The following is a 16236-nucleotide window of genomic DNA, read 5'->3' on the forward strand; positions in this document are numbered from 1 at the left end:
GCAGCTCCTGGGGCTTCAGTGATGCCCCAACCCGCCTTCTCCAGGTGCTGGATGGATCCAGCCGTGCTCCAGCTGGTGCCCCAGGGCTGGGGAGGGGCTGCAGCCCCCCAGCCATGGCCAAGGCTGCTGCTGGTGGGGCTGTCCCCATCGCCCTCCTGGCAGGGGTTATGGGGGCTGGAGCAGGGCCGGGACCCCCGTGACACGAATCCCTGGAGCCCTGTGGATGGCTGGGCTCGGATGACGTGCTCTGCAGAGGATGACTTTCTCTCACTCTCGCCTCTGACTCATCCCACTGTTGCTTCCCACAGATTTGTTTATTGTTCTCCCAGATGCAGGAACAGCAGAATTGAGTCTCTGTGCCCTGTGCCAGGCCCCTCCTCGGGCAGCTGGGCTGGGATCTGTCAGAGCAGCCGGGCCTTCCCCTGCTCTCATCCCTGGGGGTTCTCAGACCTGGGCTTTGCCTGCCTGGGAGCCCTGCAGGAGCCCCCCGTGCTGCTCCCCGAGCCTGGCTCTGCTTTGGGGAGCTCACACAGCACCCAGCTGTGGCAATGGCATCCTGGGATGTGCCCATTCCCGGCTGCGTGTGCTGCTCACTCCCTGCCCGGGCAGAAAGCAGCCCTTGGAATGTGTGCTCTGCTCTGGAGTGCAGCAGGGATGTCGGGGTGCTGAAGGGGCTCCCCAGCAGAGCTGAGGGAATTGAACGGTCCTGCAGCAGGAGGTACATGAAATCCTTACTAATTGTATTTTGTGTCCATGTCTGCTGGGAAACGAGGACCTGTAGCATCGATAGCATTTTGGGGAGTGCTGCAGATGGAAGTGGGATCAGCTCAGAACTGAGCGATGCCTTTGCTGAGAGCACTGCCCTGCCTTGCCCTGCCTTCCCCCCTTGGCTTTGGGGTGCAGGGAACTGCTCCGTGCTGGAGCTGGGAGCAGTCACCAGCACGAGAGCTCTTCCCTCAGGCAGGATGCCGCCAGATTGCTCAACTTGTCCCTGTGGTGGCCTGAGCAGCTGCCACTGGGGTGGCACCAGGGGCAGGTGGAACCGGTCCCACTCTGCCGTTCCAACTCCAGCATTTGTCTGGGGCCGTTCTCTCCTTCTGGCTCTTTCATTTTTCATTTCTCTCAGCATCTGACTGTAACTGTTTTAAATAATTCCTCCCCCACGCCGGTGTTATCACCCAGCATGTCAATACGCCGCTGTGCCGCCCACCCCTCTCCTCCCGGAGCCTCGCGTTAACGCTTTGCACCGCATAATGTGAGGCAATTAGTGAATGGAGAAAAACCTTCCCACTTAAAAGCAGGATGGCTTGGGAAGCATCACACGGGTGGATTGCACGGGGAGCGTTAATTGCTTTTCTCTCCAGTGACTCCTGGTGTAGGAGAGTCCATATGGAGAGAGAGGAGGAGGAGGAAGAGATGCTGCGGGAGAAACAGAAGTCTCCGGCGCTGGAGAGAAGCGCAAAGCCCAGCGCATCCCAGCGGGGGCACTTCCCTCTGGATCCGGGGGCTGCGGCTTCCCCCGTGTGCCGATGGATCACCCGGGGCTGCGAGGGTGGGGTATCCCGGGGTCAGCAGCTGCCGGACAGAAACCAAAGCTCTGGAAGCGGCGCGATCGCAGCGTGGATGGTGTCACCCGCCCCTGGGTGCGACTGAGGGGGCACAGGCGCTTGGCACAAGGGGCTGTGCGGCCGCTGCGGTTCTGTGGGAGCAGCTCCTTTACTGGGCTCACCAGTAACCGCTCCGCCGTCCCCCAGCGAGCTCACAACGGCCTGGGCTCGGAAAGAGGAATGGAAAAAGAAGCAAAAAGGAGAGGAGCGTACCCGAGCTGGGGCAGGACGAGCCCGGGCCCTGCGACCCCTGCTCGGTGCCGCTCCCTTCGCAGCCGCTCACACCCGGCCCCCTGCCAGGGGACACGGTTTTGGGACATTCACATTTGGCCACATCATCACTGCTGGCACCTCCTGGCACACGGGGCTGAACTTGGAGGGAAGTAAGGCACCTTGCAGCCCGTCCCGTTAACCCTTTCCTGGAGGCGGCCGGCTCGTTTCCAGGCTGCCCACGCTGTCCCTGGGCTCGGAGCCATTCCCCAGTGGGAATTTGTTATTGCAGCAGGGTCCCCCGGGAAGATCAACGCTCCCGGCCCGGCCGCGCAGCACGGCACAGGAATTCCCGGGGCTTGGCCGCGCTGTTTGCTTTCGGCACAACCCCGAGGCGCAGCAGCGCTTTACACAAATATTTGTGTGGGTAGTAGAAGAAGAAAAAAAAAAAAAAAAAGGGAGAGGAAGAAAGGAAAAAGGGAAAGAGAGGAGAAGGGAAAGGGGAAAGGGCTGGGAAGAGATAGGGAAAAAGCAGAGGAAAAAGTGAAAAAAAGCAAGCCACCCAAAGGTCGCGCTGACCGAGGCCAGAGGCGAAGGGACGCGGACCGCGGGGGGATCACCGGCTGCTGCCCCGGGGGTCGCGGGGGCCGGGGCGAGGCCGGCGGGGGCAGCTCCGGGGGAGGGGGCGATCGCGGATCGCGGCGCCCGTTGGGCGGAGCCCGGCCCCGCCCTGCCCATCCCATCCCGTCGCATCCCATCCCCGCCCATCCCCGCGCATCCCGCACCTGTTGCCGCCCGCTCCCCGCGGTGCCGCCCGGCCCCGGCATGCGGAGCTCCCGAGCGGCCCGGGGGCTGCGGGGCGAGCCGTGATGGGCGGCCGGCGGCGGCCCCGGCAGCGGGAGGGACGGCGGCGCTGGCTCTGCCCGAGGCCGGCAGCCCCCGGCCCGCACCCCCGGCACCGCGGGGCTCCCATGCTCTGCCCCGCCTCGGCGCTCCGGGCCCCCGCGCCGCTGCGCCGATGCCGTTCTCGGGCGAGGAGCGGAGCCTGCAGGGGATCTACAAACCGGCGGGGCCGGCGGAGGGGCGGCCGGCGTGCTCCGAGTGCTACACCAACCGCTCCTTCGTCTACGACGATGGCAGCGCGCACAGGTACCGGGGCCGCGGGGCTGGGGAGGGTCCCCGGGGCTGCCGGGGGAGCCGGGTGCGGCCGGCGGGACCCCCGGCCCCCATCCCGCCGCTCTCCCCGTGCCCCGAGCCTGCAGGAAAGTTTCTGCGGCACTTCCAGGCGTGGCCGGGGTCCCTGCGAATGCCCCGGTGGGCTCGGCAGCGCGGGAATGGGGCGGTCGGGAGCTGCCCGTGTACGGGGAAAGGGTGCCCGGGGACCCTGAGCAGCCACGTCCTTCATGGGAAGAGGGTCCGAGCTGATCCCTCTGTGGAGCCCAGCACGGACCGAGGCTGTGCTCCGGGGTGTGAGCGTGAGGCAGTGCTCGGCTGAGCCTGGAGCCACCCCAAAACCAAGGGGCTCAAATACACCCCAGGAAAAAGCTACATTCCTGTAGGTGCTGCCCAGCCCCTGCTCCATTTTGGGGCTGGTTTTATGCCCAAGTTACAATGCCTGGTGTGAGGCAGGGGAAGAGCTGCCTGAGATCAGGGGGGCTCAGTGCCACCATCCCCTTGTGCCTGGCACCAGCACCAGTTCCTCACAAGCGGCCCTTGCTGAAGTAGCCCAGTTTTTGCTGAAAAATGCTGTGTATTGTCGTTGTTCTGATTAAATTCACTAGTGTGGCTCTTCTGGCTGCCGCACTCATCAAATGCCAGCTGAAGTGTGCAGATGGACTGTGTGTATCAATTCTTGCTTGGCAGATAAGGACCTTAGCTGGGTTTGTGCCCTGGGCTGCCCAGATGGGTTTTTCTGCGTCTTCATCTGCTCGCCATGATTTAGGGATATGATCTTTTTATTCCTAAAAACCGACATGAAAAAAGAAGAAGCAGTTTGTTCTTTAACTCTCATTATATTGCCACTGAGCGAGTAATTGATAAAACCCTCACATGTTGTTTTTAGGGTTAAGACCCTCATTATCCCCTTCTCTCTGTCAGTGACACAATGTCCAAAGCATCTAAGGCCCCGTGGTGCCTCGGGACCCCCAAACCTGGATAACACCATCCAGTTACTTCGGGCTGCAGAGCCCAGTGCTTTCCCCAGCCCCCAAAGCGCCTCACTTTGCAGCTGTGCTTGGTGCATCTGCAGAAATGACACCCTTGAGGAGGCTGTTGTGTTTGTGAAGATCAGGGATCGGGCTGGAGACAGCAGCTCCCGGAGGTTTCCAGCTCCAACCTTAGGGGAAGTTGAGGAGTTCCTCCTCATTACTGACACCGCCAGCCCCGCCGGGATCATTTATCCTCATCCCCTGCACTACAAAATCCTTGCCCGAAGATCCTCCTGCCTGTCTCTTTCAATCTGGACGGAGGAACTTTGTTTCCTAATTATTGTTCTACAGCTCGATGTGTTTGTAACCCCCTCGGGCTCCGGAGAGGTTGAAATGCCGTCGCTTTCCGTGCCTGCCCTTGTGCTCAGCCCTTCGCTGCCCTTCTGGAGATATTAAACAAGCTGCCCGGAGCCCTCAGGGCTCGGCAGTTTCCCCAGCTCCAGCTCGGAGCAGACCGGTGTCTAGTGCACTTTTTTCAGAGCTGATCAGCTGAAGGAGCAGAGAAGGATTGTTACAGGCGAAAGAGAAAGGGCAGGAGCAGGCAATGGGCACCATTAGAGGATCCCGGGGGAGCCCTGGCCGAGTTGCTCTTTGCTTTCCTCCTCTGCAGCTTGGGCTGGGGGTACAAATCCTGCCGGGGGATGATCCCCCACGTTTAACCACCGGCTGTCCCTCAGCTCTGCCTGCTACCAGGGTTTCTCCCTCACCCCCCTCGGGCCTCCCCTGCTCTCCCGGCTGCTGTGGGGTTTGTGCACGGCCCCCGGGCACGGCAGGGCTCGGCAGTCCAACACCATCTTCTGGTCTCCTGCCTGTGCTGCCAGGTGTGGGGCTGCAGGTGTGGTGGCGGACGGGCAGAGGTGCCACCAGAGGGGTGTGGGAGGGGTGTGAGAGCCAGGACAGAGCAGCAGAGATGTGGAACACGTTCACTGAACCTCCTGCTGAATGGTCAAGGACCTCAGCTGGGCTGGCCTCGCTGAAATAAGTGGAAAACTCAATTATCGCCTCACTTAGCAAATTTAGAGCTGGCTGAAAAGCTGTTAAAGAGAAGTTCCGTCTTCTCGGTTTCCCGAGTGTGGAGAGGTGCGTGTGGAAATGTCCGTGAGCTTCCTCCCGGCGCTCTTTCTAAGGGGACAATGATCTCGACAGTCCCTCCCAGGTGGAAAGCAAAGGGTTAACCGTAAAAGCTCTCGAGAATTTGTTTGGAGAGCAAATACGCATTTCTGGCACCCAGAGGGTACAAAGCGCCTAAATTTCGCTTTCCTGCCTCGTGGGAAATCTGGGTAAATGTTTGCACAAGGATCCAGGCCGTCGCTTCGGGGAGCTCAGGATTTCCCCGGGCCAGCGGCTGCGCTTCCTCCGCCTTGCCCATGTAAGGGCACCTCGGGCACGAGTGATGGATGAGCGGCCAGATGGAAGGACTCACGCAAAAATATCCTGCCCGAGGCAGGGATGGGCGGGAGGAGTTTGGATTTCCCATCCCCTCAGCAGGAGGTTCCCATGGCCCGTCCGAGAAGGACAAGCTCGGAGGAAGGCGCCGCGCGCACGTGGGGCCACCTGGAGCTGCTGCTCGGGACGGTCATGGCTTCGTGGTAGACGTACGTGGCTTTTCTCCCGTCTGCCCTGAATGGCTCCTTTGGGGGGCTCTGGGTGGCTGCTGCCGTTCGTAGCCCCTGGGAGCAGGGTGTGGGTGCTGTGCCGTGGGTTTGGGAGCGGGGTGTGGGGGGAAGGTGGGGCCCCAGCGCGAGTGGCGGAGGAGCTGAGGCCGGACAGCAGCAGCCTGCCCGGCTCGGGGTGCCCCTGTGCAGTGCCAGCCCCGGCGGGCGGCGTCTGGCAGGGGCTGGGCTCAGTCCCTCCTGGCCAGGACAGCGCTTTTGGCCCTAGAAATCACAGCGAGGCTTGGAGCAGTGGCAGCCGCGTTAGAAATGCCCACGGGCACCTTCTGCCACACTGGTTAAAGCCTCTGCCCGAGTCCAAAGGCAGGAGAAAAGAAAAAAAAAAAAAGCTTTGATGAAATGGGATCCTTGCTAAGTGTGAGCACTCACCCAGGCCCAGGATGGCTCTCTCATGGCTTCTCCTGCTAATCTTTGGATGAATCCAGGGAGCTGTCTCAGTTTAGCACAAGGGTGGTCCCCGCAGCTGACAGCCTGCTGTTGTCTCTTCAGCTTTCCATTTTCTGGAAATGAATGAGGAGACGCTTCTCTGACAGAGCTTGCACTGAACCAGACTCTGTAGCTGATTAGTAACCAGTTCCTCCAGGCAAGATTGCTGGACATTTATCAGCTTCCAGAAAGTCAGCCTCCCGGATTGCAACAACTGTTGCCTTGGCTGCCCTGGGCATCAGAGCCTTGCTGTTCCAGGAGAAATTGCAATGGGGAGCCGTGAAACTACAGAGCCAAACATCCTGTGTTTTCAGAGTGTTTGTGGAGCAGAGAGAAGATGGAATTCTGCTCTTGTTTCCCTCAGATGGTTGGGAAAGGGGAGCGTGAGGCTCTGGACTGCTGCAGGGGAGCGCCCACCAGCACACCTGGCTCAGTGGGGAGAGGTTTTGGGATCCTCCCCCAGTGTTCTGTCCATGTGTGACCCCCAGTGTGCTGAATGCCCCCCTCAGGAGCTGCTCTTGGGCTCTGGTATCACCCTTCACTGGAGAACAGCAAAGTAGGTCACTGCCTGTGCTCAGGGCTCTTTCTGCTCTGCAAAAATATTTACAGCATCTATTTGAATCCTCCCAATCCTCCTGCAGCGACCTCTCCCTGACCCCCACGCCTGGTTCCCGAGTGCTGCACGCAATTTGTTTTGGAGCCTGTGAACGTTTCCCTTGCATCCCTGCCAGGCTGGGCTGGAGCGTGGAACATCTCATTCATCCTCCTCATGAATAAAACCAGGCCAGGAGCCAGGCGAGCTCCGAGCACAGGTGCCTCTGGCCTGGTGTCCTTTGAAAGTGACAGAAACTGCAGAGGGGAAAGTTTGGATGGGACCTTAGGAAGGAATTGTTCCCTAGGAGGGTCGGAGGCCCTGGCACAGGGTGCCCAGAGCAGCTCTGGCTGCTCCTGGATCCCTGGAAGCGTCCGAGGCCAGGCTGGACAGGGCTTGGAGCTGCCTGGGACAGTGGGAGGTGTCCGTGCCCTTGGGAATGAGATGGGATTTAGGGTCCCTTCCAACCCAAATCGTTGTGTGATTCTGGGGCAGGGACGGAGGGCAGGACAGAGCAGCCCCTCCCAGGGCTGGAGGTTGTACCAGTGGCTGTGGTTCCCCTGCTCCCTCTTGAATCCCTGGGAATTTCTGCTTCCACAGGAGGATGGGGGTTCTGTGGTGCTGCTGCTCCTTTGAGCTGCTGCCCTGTGATTTCCCTGTGCTCCTGCAGCTCCTGTGATGTTCTTGCTCCCTGGTTGTCCTCTCTGATTTTATCTGCTTTTCATTGCATCTCTTTCTAGGCTAAAGACTCCTCCTGATCTATTTGGCCTCTCCTTACACAAAACACTTTATAACTGGAAATTATCTCTGGTGCCCTTCTGTGTGCTGTTTCAGCTCTGAGGAGAGCAGCCAGAGCTGTGTGTGACTCCATGGTGGGCTCATCTGGAATAAAAATCCTTCCCTAAAATTGGGGGTTTGACCACCGCTGAGAGCATCTTTAGCCGTGACTGGCTCTTTTCTGAGTGCTGCTTTGCAAACCTCCTCGTGCCTGTGCAGGAAATGATCGCCCCCCTCTCCCTTTGGATCAGCTGGAATTTATCGATGCTAATTTTTGTCTGACATTTTATCACGAGGTGGGTCAGTGCCGCGAGATCTTCCCGTTGACAGCCTGGTTTTGGTTTGATTACGCTGGCTAATTAGCAGCCGTCCCCATCCCTTCTGAAGCCGGGCGATGGTTCAGAGCCCTGTGGGACCCCACTGATGTCTGCTTCAGCGTTCCCCTTCTGTCTGCTGCCTTCCAATCCAGGAGACGTCTCCCCTTCATCCCATCACACCCTTGTGTGTTGACAAACCTGCCTCTGGGGGTTTATTTTGGCAAGACTTTGTCTTTCTGAACGGTGTGAAAAGATTCTTCCTCCTCCTACGTCCCTCTATTATCTTCTGCTTCCATAGCAGGGATTGTTCTGCAGGAGTCTGGAGCAAAAAGAAGTTGTTTTTTTTTTTCCCTCCGTGCTCCAACCCTTGCCGCTTGCAGCAGCTTGGGGCTGGGCAGAAGGGAGGATTTTCCCAGCAGTTTATTAGCAAGAATTAGTGCTTTCACCATCTTGCAGCCTTTTTATTTTCGTGTGAGCCTGAAAGCTACTTGGCACTGGCAAATGTGGATGTAACAGCTTGGGGTGCAGGGGAGTGAGACATCGCCAGGATCGTGTCCCTTGGGATGCCACAGACACAGGCAGGAGGGGAGGGCTGGCCATTGGCTCTCCAGGAACAGCTCTGGAGGCTGTGGCAAGGGAATTGTTCTCTTTTTAGCCTCGTAATCTGTTGAGGTTTAGGATTTGTGGTGGTTGGTTGGCGTGAGTCGCCAGCCCGGTGTTATCCCTGCGTGCTGCAGCACCCTGCCGTTAAAGGCTGCCTGATTTCCCTGAGGAATTCGGTGTGCACGGCCTCCGAAATTCCCAGTGGGACAGGCAGGGCCTCACCCCAGGGATTGTTTCTCCAGCTCTGAGTCCTGGTTGCTTCATTTCTTGAGCGCTGCGGTTGATTCAGCTTTTAAAAGCATTTGTGTGTGCTCCCAGGCCAGCCTACAAACCCAGCACGGGGACAGGCAGGGGAAGGGGTGATGTCCTTGCTGGGAAAGGGCTGCACCCTCCGGGAAAGCTGCTCCTCAGCAAACAGCTCCCAGAGCAGAGATGGGGCCTGGTGCAATCCACAAATAGCCCTGGAGATGGCCGAGTCAGGAATTTCTGGTGACCTTGGCTCTGCAGGCTGAGCGTGGTTTGGGTTTTTCCCTTCTCCCAGGGCTGTTGCTGGATGAGCTGAGCTGAGCTGAGACCCTCAGAGCCCGAGGACACGGGGATGGGGAGCAGAGCTGTGTCCTTAGGCAAGCAGGCTTGGAATTCTGTGCTGCAAGGGATCAGCTGAGCTGATTTGCATTTCATTTGCATACATACACAATAGGATGGGCTGGCTGCAAAGCACAGGACCGCAGAAGGATTTGGGCTGAAGGAACCTTAAAGATTAACCGGTTCCAGCCCCTGCCACGGGCAGGGAACCTTCCATAGACCGGGGAGCTCGGCTGGGTTCCACCAGCCCTGGCACTGCTCCAGGTTGGTTTTTCTGATTAAAGAGGTGAGGAGACCCCAGCCCCGGCCGGAGGTTCCCCTCACCTGCCAGGAACCCAGCATGTGCTTTCCCTCTCTCCTTTCCCCGGTGTTGTTTGGGCTTGGCAGTCACCAGGGACACCAGCATGGCTTGGTGGTGCCTGCTGGGACCCCCCAGCACTGCCAGCCCTTCCAGACGGGATGCTCTGGGAAAAGGGGATGGCTGTGCCTCACTCTCACGGGATCTCTGTCCCCTGGGAGCGTCAGCGATGGAAAATTCCCCTGGGGCTGGGGATGCTGAGTTGCCTCTGCCACCCGTGTGCTCCCTGTGCTGCGGTGGGATCGAAGGAGAGGGAGAAGAGAAGGCTTCTCCGTGGGGCTGTGCCTGCGGTGAGCTCACAGAACACTGGCGTGCACCAGGCCAGGAGGGATGGGGAGATGTGGGGGCTCAATTGCTAATGCAGGGCTGCCCGACGAGAAAAGCGGCTCTTGGACCTGGAAGGTGCAATTTCTACTTTTATCTTCTAGAAAATAGCGTTTGCCAGCAGGGGAAAGGCTTGTGGAGCTTTGCACTGACTCACCCTTCCTGTTCATTTTCCACGTGGAGCTTCGCACTGACTCACCCTTCCTGTTCGTTTTCCACGTGAAACACACAAAATGTTAATTTCTTCATGAGGCCTGTGGTGCTAAATTGCCTGTGCTTGTTGGAGGCGAAGCGGTGGATGGATTTGTCACAGGGCTCAGCAGTTCTGGAGAGGCTCTGAGCAGCAGCAGCTCCTGACGTGGACGGTCCAGCTGTCTGTGGAGATGGGGATTGGGATGCAGGAATTCCATCTGGGAGATGCTGTGAGTGTGGGATGCACAGAGATGTGCGAGTGCGTGTTCTTCAGCTGTCGTACCCACAGCCAGGGCTGGAGCCAAAGCTGCTCAGGCTACATGGGAATGACGGCTTGGGTGTTGGGATGAGCCTCCTCACATCCCTCAGAGCCCCTTAAACCCTTTGAATCAGAAAAGATTAAACCCAAAACCGTGAGTGCTCAGTGAGCGGTGACCGCGAGTCACCTCTGGGGACCCTGGGGTGAGAGTTTGGGGCTCTTCCCCAACAAACCAAGACAGATCCAACAGCGCTGCTCACAGGCGGGAGGCGCTGGCAGAGAGAACAGCTCTGCGGCGAGCAGCCCGGCTCCTCCCTGGGGATGTCCCTGCAGTGCCAGGGCGGGGGGATGCCCTGCTGGGGCCTGCCCTGCCCATGTGCTCGCCCTCACGGGTGTGCAGAGCTGCTGCCTTCCCTCCCAGCCCGGTCCTCGCCCTCACGGGTGTGCAGAGCTGCTGCCTTCCCTCCCAGCCCGGTCCTCGCCCTCACGGGTGTGCAGAGCTGCTGCCTTCCCTCCCAGCCCGGTGCTCGCCCTCTCCTGGGCTGCGCTGTGCCAGCCCTGCCGCCCCTCCGTGCCGCACGCCGTGCCAGCGCTGCTGCAGCGGCTGGGAGCGAGGGAGGGAGGTGATGGAAGGTGCTGTGCCGCCTTCCAGCCTGGCTCTAGGGGCCAAATCTGTGTCCCCACGCACTCCAGCCATTAGGAGACCCCACAGGGATGTCACTCACACGGGGGAGAAAAAAAAAATATCCCCAAACCAACGAGAGAGGGGAGAACAACTGTAACCTGGTAACCAGGAGAGCTGTGGGAGGAGAAACAAACACGAGATGATTGTATATATTTAAATAACTATAGGAAAAGAAAGGGCAGCGTTTCCTGTGCGGCTGGGCTCCCTGGAGAGCCTCGGGGAGCCTGCTGGTGGCTGGGGGCTTGCCGAGGATGGACCGGGATGCAGGACCGGGCTCTGCAGCCGCGGCTGGGGCAGGGAGGACAGGACGTGGCAGAGTCCTCGCTGTCCTGGAGCAGCCTGGCCCCAAGGAGAAGCATCCCAGCCCTTGGGGGCAATCCACCCTCACCCTGTGGGGGTCTGGGCCAGCAAAGAGCAGCTGGAGGCTCCTGCCCGAGCAGAGCCCGTTTGCTGCCCAGAGCTCGGGTTCTGCCAGCAGAGCGCGTCCCGTGTCGGTGCCAGGAGCCAGAGAAAGGGCACAGCCTGTGCCTGATTCCTGCTCCGCTGTTCCAGCCGGGGATTGTCCTTTCTGTCCCCTCGGAGGTGGCAGGAGGCGCAGCAGCAGCCGCCTGTGGTGTTGCAGGAGGTGCTGGCTCCCAGAAGGTCCGGGGAAGCGGCTTTTCCCGAGGAGGGGATGGTGATGTTGGACACGAGGTACTGGCTGTCCTGGCGGCGCACCCAGGCTCCCTGGCCATCGTCCTGGGGGAGGACGGAGCTGGAGGGGATGGCTGCCAGCAGCACCTTGTGCCTCCGGCTCCTTTTGCAGCTTGGGGCGGGAGAGGAGGGGTTTAGGCTGGAGGTTACGTTTTAGGCTGGAGGTTATGCTTTAGGCTGGAGGTTACGCTTTAGGCTGGAGGTTACGCAGGAGCTTGCCCCAGATGCAGGCTCACCTGTTCCATTTGCACTCCCCAGCCCTCAGAAGGAGGAGAGGATCCTCCAGCAGCTTTTGGTGCTGCCGGAGCAGAGGCGTCACTGAGAGCTCTGGAGCTCCTCTGGTGCCTGGCAGGTCCGGGCGGCTCCGTCACCGGTGTGGGGTCTGTGCTGACCACGGGCGGCTTGGGACTGGTTTGTGGTGGGAAGCAGGAAGATGTTCTGTGGTTTTTGTGGTGTGCAGTGTGCCAGGAAGCAGAGGAGGAACTCGGCCGCGTCCTTCCTCTTCTTCGACAGACATAGCTAAAAATAATGATGGAAATCCTAATGTTCATTACAAGCAGCTCCCTGCCTGTGGGTTTTCCTCTGAGGCAGAGCTGCCCCTTGGATCTCGGGACCCTCTGGCAAGAACCACGTTTGACCTGAGGCCGTGGAACACGCCTCCAAAACTGAGGGATGGCACTGGGGCTGTGGGTGTGTGTTTGAATAGTATTGTGTGACTTCACAGGGTGAAGAACTTACGTTTAAGATTTTAGTATATAGCAATGCAAGTGAGTCAAGATGGAGGATTTGGGTGTTGTCTGGATCATTCTTCTTCACCTTCTTCTTCCTCCTTCTTCATGGGTTTGGGTGGTTTTCTGTAATTGCGTGAGAAAGGTCAGCATTGCAGGCCTTGGGTGGTCGTTATTGGCTCTAAACTATAAGTAACAGAGCTGTCACCTCATTACTGGGGGATTATCACTTAAATGACCTCAGAAGGAGTTAGAGGTGCTCCATTTTACCTCGTTTTCTCTAACTTGCTAGTTAGGGCTCACGGCTCATGGGTCTGTAAATAGGCAGGAAACAATAAACACCCAAGTCCCAGCACGAATCTGCATTTCCCGACCTCGGCAGAGACAAAAAGGAGCCAGAACCGTGGCGGCTCTGGGGCACTGATGGGTCTGGCTGTGCTTTGGTGGCCGCAGGGACCGGCAGCGGGGTCTGGCCTGGGCCACACCGGGCTCATCCCAGCTCCAGCGTTCCCAGGAGGATGAGCAGGGCTCTGACCCCGTCCCCACAGCTGCCGGGAGACGTAGCCAGAGAGTGGAAGAGTGTTGAGCTTTCCATATGCTGATTGCAGCGAGCTTTTTTAGTGGTACGTTGTTCTGGAGGAAGGAAGGAAAGGGATGATAAAAATAAAGCTGCAGATCTCTATTTAGCTATAAACCACTCCAGGATTTTTTTTTTTTTTTTTTTTTTTTGGTAGTATTTGAAGACTATGCAATAAATGAGCTTGTTCATGAATTTTTTATTTTATGCCACTACAGCTTTGATGAAGTAGCCGGGTTGCTGTGGCATTTCCATAGCTCAGGATCCCCGTGTTCGGGAGGAGAGGTTGTAAATCCTCTCTGCCAGTGTCAGGAGATCTGATCAGGAGCACTTTTGTCTAAGACATGGATGTGCAGCATCTCAAAGTCACTGTGCAATTGGTAAAGACATTTTAACAAAAAAGCAAATGCAGTATTTCTTGTAGTGAGGCTTCACCCAGAATAAACAAATGTGCCAAAATTTTAAAATTTTGTATGATTTTTCTGGGCAAGAATAAGAGAAAATACATTCAAAGTGTAGCTGCTACTGCCAGTGGGAGAAGAAATTCAGATGCAAATAGCAGAAATGGCGTTTCCAGAGCTACTGATACAATTGGATTTTACTACATATTCTAAATGCTGATAGAGGACAGTGGTAAATATTTGCTTTGTTTCATGATCTGACACATGATCTGAGGCCGGGAGAGATGGATTAATTAAGTTAGAAAAGAATCATGTGGAATTCAAACAAAACAAAACAGCACCCAATCCCCAAAAGGGGAGTGTTTGATGTCCAGGCTGGGAATAGCCGTGAGCATCCCTAGCTGCCAGGGGGTGCAGGATCAGGATGGCTCTGCCGGCCCGCAGCCTCGGGAGCTGTGCAGCGCCACACAGGGTGGCAGCTGTGGCTAAAGGTGCCCTTTCCACATGGCAGGCGGTGTGTCCGTGGCCGTGCAGCCCTCGGCCTTCCCTCTGGGAAAGGAAACGAGGCGCTGCTTCGAACAGGCGCTCCGTAATCACTGGAGAGCGCTGGGTTGTGACAGTCTGTCTCCTTCAGGCGCAGTTATAATCACCCCCATTTGGAGCCAGGCACCTGCCTCCCCACTTTATAATAAGATTATAATAAGAGAGTGGATGGTTTTTAAAAGTTGCATTTTCTCACGCTGAAATTTGAGTTTCAGAATGCTGCCCCGATGGCCTAGAAACAGCGTGCTTTTGGCCTGATTTATCACAGTTAAACTCTAAGAGGAAAGACTTAATTGTGGCTTCCTTTTCTTTTTTTTTTTTTTTTTTTTTGCGTGCTTAACGTTAGATCCTCCTTTGCAATGTGAGCTAGAGGCGGTCAGCAAACCTCGGCGCTCGTATCGGTTGATCCACAGGGAGTGCTTGAGCTGACGGGAGCTGGGCTTGATTTATCTTAAGGACCAAGTTCTGGATCGATGAGGAGCATAGAATATCCTCCCTGGTGCCCAAGGCCCCGCACAGATGCGTCGGCCAGCGCAGAGCCTTGGCTGCACTGCGCCTACGGCAGCTAAGGGGAGCTGAAAAGCTCGGGGGGGATAGAATGAAGTGGCGAATAACATCAGTGAGAACCATCTGAAGCGCTCAGGGCGGGCTGGGTTGTCTTCTGGGGCCGCCTTCAGCAGGAATTCTGCGCGCCGGCTGCTCTTCTGGAAACTCCGGGAGCGGCAGCTGAGCAGGACTCCGGAATGCGGGCAGCTGGGAGCTGGTTCACAGGGGCGTGAGTTGTTAAAGATAGAAGATGATCTGAGGAGCCTCCGCTGCCGTCCCCGCGGCAAATCCCTGGATGTGTGCTCAGTGCCAGTTCGGCACCCAGCTGCTGGAAGCTCCTTCGCCTGTCTTTAGCTTGTGCAGGGTGCACTGGAGGCAAAGCCGTGGGAATGAGTTGGAGAGGCCTTGGAAGAGACTCTTGGAAGTACATCAGACAAGAGTTGGAGTCTTTCAGCTGTTTGCTGCCTCACACTCCAAATTTACCTGTGAGGGACAAGGAATCAGCCCAGAGACTCCTCCTCCAAGCCCTCCCTGTGCTCCCCTCTTCCCACAAAGGGTCGGTGAAATCGGTGCTCTTGTCACGGATGGATGAATTTCACTGGCGAGGCCGAACCGGAGAGGATCAGGACCTGGGGTGCTGCTGCCTCTGGGGTCTCTGCCACGAGTGGCTTTGCTGCTTTGTGAAGTTTCCTTTTAACCCCGCAATCCGCTGTGCTCGGTAGCTGGAGCTGGCGTGGGCAGCAGGGGCGTGCCCACGTTCTGGCTGATAAATTGTGCTTGGAGAAAAGAGACCTAAGAAAGCCCTCAAAGCCCCTGAAATCACCTCCTGGGAAGCTGGTTGGGTTTGGTCTCCTCCCTGCGTGTAGTGGCCACACTCAGCTGTCTCTGAGCCATCGCCTGGCCTCTGGCGGGCGCTGCCATCTCCCACCCCCTGACGGGAGCCACCGGCAGCCGAGGGATGGGTGATGGATCCTCCTGGCCGCGACACTTGGCGGCCGGACAGGCGACTGAGTCATCAGCCTTCGCGGTTTCTCATTTAATCCTGGGGTTCTTCGGATGATTTAAGTGCCAGCAGTCCGGAGAGGAGGTTGTGCTTCTGCTTCCAGCGCGTTTGTGGAGCCGTCGCCTGCCCCTGCCCCCCATCCCGACTTTTCCTTGCGGGAGGAGGCTGGGGGTGGATCCGGCTTCGGCCGCCGGCTCTCGATTATCTTGCGAGCAGTTTTATTTCCTGCCGGCGGCCGGGGCTTTTCCATTGGCTCCTCTTGCTCTCCGTCGCTCGCCTGCCGAGCAGCGAATGTCCTGCGCCCGGCGCCGCTCCGCGGGGCGCTCCGGGGGACGCTGCCCACGCCGCCGCTCCCCGCGCTGAGCCGGCCGAGCCCCGCGGCACCCATGCCCCCGGGGGGAGCGCTCTGCAGGGGGGGCGCGGCCGCCTGCCCCGCAATGTAACCGCGGCCGGGGGGGTGCGGGGCCGGCCCCGGAGGAGGCGCTGGGGCGGGCAGGGCAGGGCAGGGCTCCCCCTTCGCCCCCCCATTCGCCGCTTTTCCCTTTCCCTCCCGCAGGCTCTCGTCGCCCGGCGGCTGCGGCGGCGGGGACGGCGGCGGGAGCCGCAAGAGCGGGGTCATTCTGGACATCGCCTCCCTGAAGATGACGGAGCTGGAGTCCGAGGTGCTGCCCCTGCCGCCCCGGTACCGTTTCCGCGATCTGCTGCTGGGGGACCAGTCCTTCCAGAGCGACGACAGGTTCGGGGCGCAGCGCGGGGACGGAGGGCGCGGGGACACCGAGCCGCCGGGAGCGGACACGCGGGGCCGGGGCGCTGCCCGGGGATGGGGACGCGCGCCTGGGGTGGGTGGGGGACGCGGCCGGGACCCTCCGGGAGCCCCGCAGGGCGGGAGGGACGCGGAGCTCTCCGCGGTGCTGCTCCCGCGGGCTCAGC

General features: G+C 58.7%; 1 protein-coding gene across 3 annotated transcripts in view; it reads left to right on the forward strand.

The window, feature by feature from the left end:
• Positions 1-2835: 2835 nt before the first annotated feature.
• KCNT1 (potassium sodium-activated channel subfamily T member 1) overlaps positions 2836-16236 on the forward strand; it is a 77435-nt gene continuing 64034 nt past the window's right edge. For 2 of the 3 annotated variants that reach the window (XM_058423073.1, XM_040083453.2), the window contains exon 1: positions 15872-16042. In XM_058423073.1, coding sequence (XP_058279056.1) covers positions 15948-16042 — 95 coding nt within the window. In that variant the 5' untranslated portion in view covers positions 15872-15947. Of the gene's footprint in view, positions 2967-15862; positions 16043-16236 lie in introns of those variants that run through there. The other variant, XM_040083454.2, reaches the window with a different exon arrangement.

This window comes from Hirundo rustica, chromosome 20, assembly GCF_015227805.2.
Source record: "Hirundo rustica isolate bHirRus1 chromosome 20, bHirRus1.pri.v3, whole genome shotgun sequence".
Taxonomy (NCBI): domain Eukaryota; kingdom Metazoa; phylum Chordata; class Aves; order Passeriformes; family Hirundinidae; genus Hirundo; species Hirundo rustica.